General features: G+C 37.9%; 1 protein-coding gene across 1 annotated transcript; it reads left to right on the top strand.

Annotated features, from left to right (window-relative positions):
* Positions 1 to 10,581: 10,581 nt before the first annotated feature.
* Positions 10,582 to 12,173, top strand: LOC139324835 (vomeronasal type-2 receptor 26-like). Its single transcript, XM_070954587.1, has 3 exons — positions 10,582 to 10,701; positions 10,856 to 10,982; positions 11,275 to 12,173. The coding sequence occupies exons 1-3, from the start codon at positions 10,582 to 10,584 to the stop codon at positions 12,171 to 12,173; spliced, it is 1,146 nt and encodes a 381-aa protein (XP_070810688.1).

The raw sequence follows: 12,173 nt of genomic DNA on the forward strand, positions 1-12,173 counted from the left end.
CACTTGGTGTAATATTTCTGGCTTTGAGAAATTGCTCACAAAGAAACCGAGAAAGATTTGCTATCCATAGGAGACATATAGAAGTCCTTAATTCTGACAACAGAGGATTGATGGAGGATTATCCTGACAACTAAGATTTATTATAGTTGCCAATTGCAAAAGAAATGCTCATGCTGCTTCAATTGCAATCATTCTCCAATTAAACTTTAATTAAACACCTTCCTTCTTTCAACACCCCAAGATAGCAAGACATTGAGAATCCAGTTGTCGTGTTAGAAGAATAGAGATATTGAATCAAATCATGTCCAATGTTTGCAGTTTACTTATTTATTTATGTAGAAAATTTATATAGCTGCCTACTTTCTCACAGTGACTCTAATCAGTTTACAAGCATTAAAACACAATAAAGAAAAAAAAAGACTATATTCCCCTCTGGCAACAACACACAGTCAAATAAGCCATTTGATGGGCTCCCTACGCCTGCGAGCAAAACCAGGCCTCCAGGGCCTTATGTAAGACTGTCCAAGTGGGGGCCAGTCTCATTTTTGAAGGAATGGTATTCCAGAGGATAAGAGCCACCACGGAGTAGGCCCTTCTTCTCTGTCCCACCAAATGTACCTCCTTAAGGGACATTTTCATGGTTTTTCTATTGTCTATTTATAAATGACTTCATAAATATAGTAAAAAGGGAATTGCATTTTATGAAGATATATTTAACATGGTATCAGGGGGATATCCTTTTTGGATAAGTGTGGGGTCTTTGAAATGTCAATGTTATAGAGCTTCTATGCCCAGTCCAGTTTCCTTTTGGAAAATCACTTTTGGGACAACCAACAATAAAGGAACCAGCACTCAGGAAATATATTGCAGACTATAATTTCATCAGATAGCAATGAAAGTTTCAGAGAAGACATTCAAGTGTTCTTGTGTGACAACATACATGAAGATCAGGATTCCCTGAGGAACACACAATGTACTGAAACAGGGCCCTGGAAATTGTGAAAGTCACACCCAGCAACCACGATTTTTCTTTTCTTTGAGTATCAGTTCAATATCCCCTACTCTGGTTGGTGGCTTTGGACTTCCCTGCTCAAAAAAGATTACTCCATTCACTCATAAATGAAATATTTGACTTCAAAGCCAGATTCAGATATGAGAGTCAGTTTGGTCTAGTGATTTATGCATCAGGTTAGAAAGCGGAAGGTTATGAGTTCAAGGCTCACCTTAGCCATGAAAGCCTACTGGTGTAACTTTGAGTCAGTCAATCTCTCTCAGCCCAACCCACCTTTTTGATTTGGTGAGGAAAATAAGAATAACAGAATAACAGTGTTAGAAGGGACCTTGGAGGTCTTCTAGTGCCATCCCCTGCTCCAGAAAAATGTCCTATACCATTTCAGACAAACAGTTGTCCAATCTCTCCTTAAAAACCTCCAGTGATGGAGCACTCAGAGCTTCTGGAGGCAGGTCCTCCCACTTATTAATTATTTTCACTATCAGGAAATTTTTCCTTAGTTCTAGGTTGATTCTCTCCTTGATTATTTTCCATCTATTGCTTTGTGTCCTGCCTTCAAGTGCTTTGGAGAATAGGTTGACCCAGGGGTGGGCTGCTGAGGTTTCGAAGGGGTTCAGGAGAACCTCTAGCTAAGTTTCTGTGCAACTCGGAGAACCCCCAAATCCCACTCCTAGCTGGCCCTGTCCCACCCACCGCATGCAGCCTCTTTTGGATGCAGGTAAGTGCAGGGCATGCACGGAGTCTCAAGGAGGGCAAAAATGGGCCTACCAGAAGTTTGGGAAGACCAGAAATGGTCCCTCCGCCGTGGTGGTGGATACTGACTAGGCCACCTCCACCATGGCTATGCCCACCCAGCAACCTGGCAAAGAACTCCTTGCTAAAAATTTATTTTAAAGCCCACCCCTGAGATGACCCCCTCTTCTTTGTGGCAACTCTTTAGATATTGGAAAACTGATATCATATCTATCCTATCCTATCTTATGATATCTATCGTATCACATCACATCACATCACATCACATCACATCACATCACATCACATCACATCACATCACATCATATCATATCATATCATATCATATACCATATCATATCTATCATACACTATAATAGGAGGAGGAAGGTATGTTTGATATCTTCTCTGCCTTGAGTTATTTGTAAAAATAATAGAAGTCAGAACGCAAATAAAATAAGTAAGTAAATAAATAAAGATTTGGAGGGGTAGATTATTAAACTCGAGCCAATGGCTAATGCTACTTTCCAAATATCAGCATTAATGTTCTCATCTTTTCATTCTTCAACATTCTTGGACTGAAAATGTGGATAAAACCTCCAAAGAAATTATTGGCTATCTCTTCAGTCCTTAAACATGTAAAAAATATTTCCTCTTCTCTGCCGAACAATTCTATTCATTTTATATGGAAAATGGGAAAATGGGATTCATGTAAACATGAATTTCAACACTTAAGACTATTTTTAATTGCCAATGTCCCTTAGATAATTTTTATTAGTATTTGCCCATTTGGAAAAAAAAAGTTGAACCATCACTTGAATTACTTATTCTCTCACCAAAAACAAAATAATTATTTCCTACAGGAATCAACATATTATTATTTTTTTACCTAGGCCAAAACATCAAGAATTATGCATTTAAATTCAGCAACAATTAAGATATCAATCTGGTTATAAAGTAACTCTTGAACCCCAGGGAGTTTGTCACAAAGGGATAATAATGACTCCGTCATATTCATTGCTACAAGTTTATTCTTTTCCAGAACATCTGTTCAATCCTAGTGACAGTCAGTATAAAATTTGCACACACATGGAACTTCAAATAGAAAATGATGGGATTTCTGATTAGGTGCATTGACAGATATCAACCTTGGCTCAATCATTGAATGAACCACTGAAATACAAACTTCCTTATGGACAGGAGACACAAATATTTTCACTATGACAGATGCCTGAAGATGTTTTTCCTTCTGATGCTCTTGGTGGAGAAAGCAGTTACTCTGAGCTGCCCTGCGAGTGATGCTTTCCTGATTCCCCATGAGTGGTACCAGCCTGGTGATCTCATCGTGGGTGGGATGGTGTCTCAGATAATTCATACCTTTTTTGAAATTGAATTTAAAGAACATCCTTCTCTAATACCTTATGAGTTACCACTGTAAGGATTTTTTGTCTTTCCATTCATTTTCTAATTTTATGGTTTGTATGACTAATAGCTCTTTGAGAATAAATGCATGGTTTTTTATATCAACTTACTCTTGCTTCAAAGTGATCAGATTGTGGGAAAACAAATCATTTTCATTGTGTTAAAATCTTACTCATAAAATGTCTGAAACTATTCTGCAAGCATTCTTTTGGACAATATTTAAGGAATATAATTATTTAGTCTATGCAGTCACTCCTTGCATAACTTACATGTATTAATCATCATTTTCTTTTCACTGTATTAAGTCTAACAAGAAGTCTTTTGGAGAACATTTAGGGAGTGTAAAATCATTAAAAGTATCTAGTCTGTGCAGTCACTCCTTGCATAACTTACATGTATTAAAAGAGTGATACTTGCTGGTTGTATTCGATTTTGTGCCAAACTGATAGAAATAAATGTGAGAGCTTGAAAAAAAATCACAACATTGTTCTCTACTTATTTGTGGCAAATCATGGAAACACTGTACATAGTTGAAAACTATACAAATTATTGAGTGTTTTTACGAAGACTCCCATCTTCTCACTTACAAAAGAGACAGAAGTGGTTACTACTCATATATTAATGGTTTCACCATAAAAGAATTGTCAATTTATTTTGTTTAAACTATTTGCAGTGTAATAACCAAATTCTACCAGCATGCCCTCACCTTGGCCTTTGCTGTGAAGGAGATCAATGAGGACTCCCAGATTTTACCTAACATCACTCTTGGGTTCCACATCTATGACAGTTACAACAACCCAAGGATGACCTATCACACCACTCTGGACCTGCTTTTCAAATCCCAGGAATTTGTCCCAAACTACAAATGTGATAGCCAGAAGAATCTCATAGCCATCATTGGGGGACTAAGTCCTGATACATCATCCTTTATGGCAGAAAGTATACATGTCTACAAAATTCCACAGGTAGTTTGGGGTGGAGTGAGAGAGAAAGTCTTTTGTAATTAATAGTAGATGCTAGTTGTTTGCCATACCTTTCTATAGAAATTCAATTAAATACACTATTATCACCCCTCATCTGTTTTCCCCACAACTCAATAGACTGGCTCAAGGTAATCCAATGAAATCAAAACCTTACAATCATAGAGGTGTTTTGACAGCCAACCAGCAATAGGCTGCAACTCTACTTACTTAATTTTCCTTTTGTATGATAAAAATAGTTTAGTGTAAAACTAAACTGTTTTTCTTAGCAATTGTTGACAGATTGGTGCTGTTGGATTAGTTAGTATTTTGCCATTCCTTTCTGCAGGACTTCAGTTTTGCTCTCTTTGCTCTCCCTTCTACAATTGTTCACACAACTCAAAATGTTGGCTCAAAAAAAATCAGTCCAGAAAATCTAAATCTTTTATTACAATCATAGATTAGAAAATTTAAATTTAAATCATAAATTACAGTACAAAATTTATCTTATTTGAGAAGGTCACCTATGATTTGACCACTATCTGTGGTGGAATCTGGAGCTGTATCAAGAGGAGGATAGAAAAGGCCGGCTACCACGTAGAAGACAGAACATAGAATAATAGAGTGGCAAGGTTTCTTGGGGATATTCTAGTTCTACCCCCTCTTTGAGAAGGGGATCCTATACCATTTCATATAAATCACTACCAGTCTCTTTTTGAAAGCCTCCAGTGGTGGAGCACCCACAATGTCTGAAGGCAAGTTGCTCCATTGGTTAATTGTTTTCACAGTTAGGAAATTTCTCCTTATTTTTAGGCTGCTTCTCTCCTTGATTAGTTTCCATCCATTGTTTCTTGTCTTGTCTTCTGGTGCTTTGCAAAATAGTTTGACCACCTCGTCTTTGTAGGAGCCCCTCATATATGGGAACACTGCTATCATATCTCATGGTTTTAGGGAAGATCTCCTTTCAGCCGCTTTCTGCCCATTCCCAACTCAAAGCTAGCCAACATTTTCACTGCTGCCCTCAACTCAGCTCCAGATTCCACCAAGCCACCTGATAATAGACCACAACTCTCTTTGGTATCTCTTGGTTGGGTCTGATAGTAATAACTGAATTTAAAACTCATCTGATTTTCTTTGAAATTGTTGAAGGATTGGGCCTACGTGGTACTTTTGGAGATCTCTATCATAATTGCAGTAAATGAAGACATAATTAACCCAGAATCTCATGGGCATACTCTTTCATCTATAAGTATTTTATTTTATCTGCTACAAATAATGGAAGAAGGTAATCCAGTAAGTCTAGCTCTTCTTTGTAGATGCCCCTCAAATGTTTCACTATTGCTGTCATGCCTCCCCTAGTCCTTCTTTTTATCACACTAGAAATACCCAATTCCTGTAACTGAACTCTTTTGGATATCTCTATAATAATTGTAGTAAAGGAAGACATGATTAATCCTTTCTATTCCTCCAGAATCTCATGGGCATAGTCTTTCGTGTACAAGTATCTAACTTTATCTGCTACAAAGAAGGGAAGAAGGTAGTCCAGTAAGTCTAGCTCTTAAAAATCTTTTCCTTAGGCTGAGAAAAGTTCACAAGCTCAGATATTTAGCAATATTCCAGATGTTCTAAAAGGATGAACATACTGGAACTTTGTATTAGGAAACTGAGTGTGGTTGTAATCTAGTTATATTTCAGATGAGACAATATTTCATCTTGGGGTTTTAGTTGCTTCTCTTTTTCATCAGAATTCTAATAATCTACATGTCAGCGTTCCAAATTAGGCTCTTTGGAACGCTGACACTACACTGAATTAGACAAATGTTCAATATAGGGAGACCTTCATTAAATTTCTAACAAGCAGTCTTCTCATTTGTCCCATGATTTTCATGAAGAACAAATTTCTCTTTTTTGTATCTTTAGTTGACTTATGGTTCCTTTGCCAAAGAAGACTTTCAGATTACTGAGTTATTTCCACTTTATTGCATGGTCCCAAAAGAGGAGCATCAGTACGCTGGACTTATTCAACTTCTTCTCCATTTTGGATGGACGTGGATTGGACTCTTTGCTTCTGAAAATAAGGAAGAATGTTTTTTGCAGAAACTGCAGCCGTTGCTTTCACAGAACGGAGTCTGTTTAGCTTTCACAGAAAAAATTCCACAACATATCCACTTGGAAGATGTGTCCCAATTGTTCGATTCAATATCAATTATTTCTGATAAATTGATAGATCCAAAAGCAAATGCTTTTCTGGTCTATGGAGAAACATTGACAATAGTGTGGCTCAGAAGTGTGATGTTTCTACGTGATCCTGAAAATAAAGAGCATGCATTATGTAAGAAGGTTTGGATCCTGATGAATCCAATTGATTTCATTCTGCTGGGAACTCAAAGGAGTTGGGCTCTCCAGATGTTCCATGGGGCTCTTTCCTTTACTGTGCATACAAGAGATATTCAAGGCTTCAAAGAATTTCTTCAAGTCATCAAACCTTCAACCCACAAAGATGCATTTCTTCAAGAGGTTTGGGAGCAATTGTTCAATTGTTCATTTTCAAATACAGAATTATCTTCAACGATGAATGAAACTTGTACTGGAGAAGAGAATTTGGAGAATCTACCTAGTGCTCTGTTTGAATTTCAGATGACTGGCCAAACCTACAGTATCTACAATGCTGTTTATGCAGTGGCACATTCTTTGCATAAGGCAGTGAGATCAAAATCCCAACCAAGAGAGATTCAAAGGGTTGAATTTCCAAATCTGCTGCCTTGGCAGGTAATCTTTCCACACCTATCATGTATTTCAATGATTATCCACTATCATCCACAATCTAATATAGTTTATTTACCCTGGTCTATGGCTACAACTCAATAGAGAAACTGAGGAAACAAAGCTATTAGTTTTATAAAATAAGAGGATGAACATAAACTGTGTCCTTACTAATTTCAGTATAGTTAATGGGATTTACTGTATGCATCAATTTTCATTGTATAAATAACTTTTCACCTCCACATAGAATTGGCCTGTCTTGTGAATATATCCAATCTGATTCCAAGAAGAATTCAATTGCATTGTGTCTGAAGGCAGTCTTTCTTCTTTTTGTGCCACCACCCCCCCGTGAATATTTTCATGTCATGTAGACGTATCATTTTACTTATTAGATTGTGAATAATAATTCTCACCAGAGCCATGGTGGCACAGTGGTTATAAAGTAGTACTGCAGCTAATTGTGCTGACTGCTGGTTGCCAGCAGTTCAGCATTTTGAGTCCCACCGGCTCAAGTTTGATTCAACCTTCCATCCTTCTGAAGTTGGTAAAATGAGGAGTCAGCAATATGTTGACAATGTAAATTGCTTAGAGAGGGTTGTGAAGAAGGCACAGAAGAGGCTGTACTTCCTGAGAATGCTCAGGAAGAGAAATCTATCTCAGCATCTACTTCTGTCCTACTATCGCAGCATCATGAGAGTATCCTGACATATGGCATTCTTGCATGGAATGGGAGCAGCTCTGTAGCAGACAAAAAAGCTCTACAGGGAATCATTAAAACTGCCCAGAATATCATCGGACTCCAGCTACCAGCCCTGGATGACATCTTCAAATCTCGATGTTTGAGAAAGTTGCAAAACATTCTCAGAGACTCTTCCCATCCTGCTTACAATCTTTTTGGACTGTTGCCTTCTGGCAGAAGATACAGAACAATTAAAACTTGGACCACACATTTTCTGAATAGTTTTTCTCCCACAGCTATAATTGCACTCAACAATGAACTAAAGGGCCACCATCAGTGAGCTGTTGGACAGTATTACTTGGTCTGTTGTGTGGATGTTTGGGTGGTTTAGGGTTTGGGAATTGTGGTGGGTGGGAGTGTGTTTGGAGATTGTTATATGTGTTGGACCTGGTCTTTGGGTGTTATGTGAATCGGTGTACCATGTATACACATACAATGACAATAAAGTTATTTATTTATTATTGTAAAGCACAGGGAAGTGGTATAAGTGTCCCAAAGATGCTTTTTCAAGAGGCAACTGGACTTTCTGGATTTTCTTTGGAGACGTTTCACTTCTCATCCAAGAAACTTCTTCAGCTCTGATTGAATGGTGGGGAATGGAAGGATTTATACTCCTTGCAGACAAGCGGTCATTTACATTCTTTTAGCGAGTCGTTAAGGTCACCTGGAGGTTTATCTGAGTCATCAGGATTACCTGTGTGGTACAAATGGGTGTACTTTCTTCTTGGAACTTTTGTAAGGACTCTGTTGTAGATGGGAGATAGATGATGTTGTATCCGTCCTTTTTCCCCTGGAAGTAACATTAAAGTAATACTAGAACAGACCTGTGTCTTTCTCTGAAATATAGATTATCTATATTCTACGTGTACTTATTTGATATTTGTTAGAGCAATGTGAAAAATGAGTAAGTAAAAGTTTAATATATTGGCCACTTCTTCATTATTATCCTTCCAACTCCCTTTCCCTCTCTCTCTCTCTTCCCCCCCTCTCTCCCCCCCTCTCTCTTCCATTCTCTTTCAAGTAGCTCCATTCATTTCTTCAAGGCATTTCTTTTAACAATTCAGCTGGGGACAGAGTGTTCCTGAATGAGAAAGGGGAAGCAACAGGTGGTTTCGACATCACCAACTTGATCACTTTTCCAAACGGATCCTTTCAGAGAGTTAGAGTTGGAAAGATGGGTCCTCATATTCCCCATACAAAGGAATTAATCATTGATGAAGAGCTGATTGTGTGGCACCCAGCTTTTAACCAGGTGTGGACTCAGTATTATTTGATACTATTTTACTATTTGTATTAAGATATAAACCTTTATTATGAAATTATTCAGTATTTCAATGTATCATTCTAATGCCAATTACACCATTGTTTAAGCATGCATAATAATAATACTCTCTTTCAACCTCTAATCTTGCCATTTAATTCTTTAATTTATTCTATTTAATCAGGCCAATTTTACTAATCCTAGTATTGTATTAAAATCTAACCCCCTTACTCCATCCGGACAACAATCACCATATTATTTATACATACATATTAAATCCATCTTTCAACCTCTAATCTTCTGCCCATTTATTCATTTTATAACACATGTATCTTTATTTCTACCTCTACTTCTATTATAAGAAGTATAAGAAGAAAAAGAGCCTTGGTGGAGCAGCGGACTAAAGTGCTGTTAAAGTAGCACTTAGCTGCCAGCTGCCTGCATTTACTGCGAGTTCAAATGTCACCAGGTTCAAGGTTGACTCAGCCTTCCACCCTTCCGAGGTAGGTAAAATGAGGAGCCGGATTGTGGGGGCAATAAGCTGACTTTGTATAAAAAAGAACACCGCTTAGGGAGGGCCAAAAGCCCTACTAAGCAGGTATATACAAAAGTATGAAGGTGATTGCTTAACGCATTGTAAGCTTGCCCTGAGTCTCTGGAGAAGGATGGCATATAAATCAAACCAATAAAAAAATAAATAAATAACTTTTAATCAGGCCCCCATTATATTAAAGAAAGAAGGGGGGAACATGGAAACCCCTTTCCTTTCTATCCATCTCTTGCCCATTTTAATATTTCAATTCTTATTTGTTTTTTGACATACCTCCCATACTCCTCTCTTGGATCTTTGTCTCTAGCTACCTCTGCATTTTTACTGTTTCGACTGTTTCTGTTTACTCTTTCTATATTCCTCCATCTCTATCCTCTTATGCTGCCAAGCCTCCAGGATATTTGCCCAAATTCCTATCTCTTTTTCAATGGTATCTTCCCATTCCATTTTGAAATCTCTTAAAATACTTTCCCCCTGATTTGTTTCATTCATCATTATAGTCTTTATTATCTTCTCTTCTTGTTTTGCTTGTTGATTTATCTGTTCTGTCTTTTCCTCCATTCTTTCTCTTGTCTCCTCCCTCTCCTGGGCATCTTGGTCTTTATTCATTCTCCCTTGTAGAATCTTTTCTATTTTCCCATCTATGCTTTGCATTAAATTGGTTATCTCCCTGAAGTTCTTTGTCATAGAGTACTTAATGCTTTTGAACATCAACAATATTTCCCTTGAACTTCCACTCATTTCCCCCATATGGAGCATCTTGTCTTATTTTAATAAGGTCCACTTTTACTCAATAGTTCAACAACCATATATATATTCAGGCCTAATGTTGATCTTCAAAGAATACTTTAGTCACAGTTCTTTTATATCCCAGGATTATTCATTCAGATGTTCAGGTAGTCCAGGGAACTCTCCAAATATCTCTTATGTCCCCTCTATAACCTTAATCATATATCTTAACATTCAAAAATTGCTTTACTTAGGTATCTTCCTTGTTCTCACCATTGCACCGCCCATAGTCATAAGGTAAATAAGTATAGAACAGTAAATATCACCACAGTTTTCCAAATAAATGTTGTTTATTTTTCTAATCGAAAATTTTCCCAGGGTTGTAGAATATAGTATGTTTTCCTTTGTCAGTAGATGGCGCTCTCAACAGGAGAGATTGCGACTCTCTGCGACCTGCAGGGTGCCCCTCTTTATTTCACCACCCCTCCAGGGTGGCTTTCTCTCCTTTCAGAGCCCTTTAATGTGGAGAACTTGGTGTGGGAGCTCGGAGACCCCCTTCTCATGTCCAATATTGCTGCGATATCAGCCAGAAGTCAGGAATTCAAATATTCTTCTCACTACCATGAATGAGAACGTTATAAACTGCTTAAAAATTTCCCTTTACAAAATCATTTATATTTATCACCAGGTTATTCCCTTTTCTCAATGTAATGACCCTTGCTACCCTGGATACTGGAAGAAAGGATTGGAAGGAAAGCAGTTCTGTTGCTACAACTGTGTTCCTTGCCCAGAAGGGAAGATTTCAAATGAAAAGGGTAGGTTAGGCATTCCAGCAAATTTTCATTGAATAGACTTAAGCAAACTATAATACACTACTTTAGTGTAAACAAATATTCACAAGTATAGAAATATTCATTTCTATACTTGTGAATCACAATCTTTTGTTCTGAATATAAAGTTTTCCATAAGATCTAAACTCTTATATCTCCCCTCAGATTTTTTCTTTGTGTTTTTTGAAAAACAGGAAAAGTCAAAATGCTCTAAATTTTAAGAAATTTAAAATGTTTCTAAAATATAAAATGTATAAACACTTGCCTTTTCTTTCAGATATGGATGACTGTTCTGAATGTTCAGAAGATCATTATCCAAATAAAGAAAAGAAAGGCTGTATCTTGAAATTGCTGGTCTTTCTAACTTTTCAAGAAACCTTAGGAATTGGTTTATCCTCAGCAGCTCTTTGTTTCTTCTTCTTGACTTCTTGGGTACTTGGAACTTTTATTATGCACAGGGATACTCCCATTGTCAAAGCCAACAATCGTTCCCTCACCTACACCATCCTTGTCTCTCTTTTGTTCTGTTTCCTCTCCTCTTTGTTCTTTCTCAGCCAACCTGACAAGGTGACCTGCCTTCTCCGACAGCCAACTTTTGGCATCACCTTCTCAGTGGCCATTTCTAGTGTACTGGCCAAAACCATCACTGTGGTTGTGGCTTTCATGGCCACTAAACCTGGATCACAGATGAGGAAGTGGGTGGGGAAAAGATTGGCTTTTTCTGTTGTTCTTTCCTGTTCTATTGTCGAAGTATGTATTTGTGTTCTTTGGTTGTCAACATCACCTCCATTCCCTGAGTTGGATATGCACTCAGAGCTCCAGGAAATGATTTTACAGTGCAATGAGGGGTCAGCTTTCTTCTTCTACTGTGTCTTGGGCTACATGGGTATCTTGGCCATCGGCAGCTTTATTGTGGCTTTCCTTGCCCGTAAATTACCTGACATCTTTAATGAAGCCAAGTTCATCACCTTCAGCATGTTGGCCTTCTGCAGTGTGTGGATCTCCTTCTTTCCAGCCTATCTGAGCACAAAAGGCAAAGCCATGGTAGCTGTGGAGGTCTTCTCCATCTTGTCCTCCAGCGCTGCATTACTGGGATGCATATTCTTGCCAAAGTGCTACATCATTGTTCTCAGACCTGACCTCAACCACAGGGTGCATCTGATAAAGAGGAATTAG

The sequence above is a fragment of the Pituophis catenifer genome, unplaced genomic scaffold, assembly GCF_029215685.1.
Source record: "Pituophis catenifer annectens isolate HBS135680 unplaced genomic scaffold, rPitCat1.0.hap2 SCAF_15, whole genome shotgun sequence".
In the NCBI taxonomy this organism is placed as follows: Eukaryota; Metazoa; Chordata; class Lepidosauria; order Squamata; family Colubridae; genus Pituophis; species Pituophis catenifer.

Excerpts from the sequence above, each read along its gene's own strand:
- LOC139324835 (XM_070954587.1), top strand. The coding sequence starts at position 10,582 with ATGGCGCTCTCAACAGGAGAGATTGCGACTCTCTGCGACCTGCAGGGT. Across the intron at positions 10,702-10,855 it reads CCTTTAATGTGGAGAACTTG|GTTATTCCCTTTTCTCAATG; the intron begins GTGTGGGAGCTC and ends ATTTATCACCAG. Across the intron at positions 10,983-11,274 it reads GAAGATTTCAAATGAAAAGG|ATATGGATGACTGTTCTGAA; the intron begins GTAGGTTAGGCA and ends CTTTTCTTTCAG.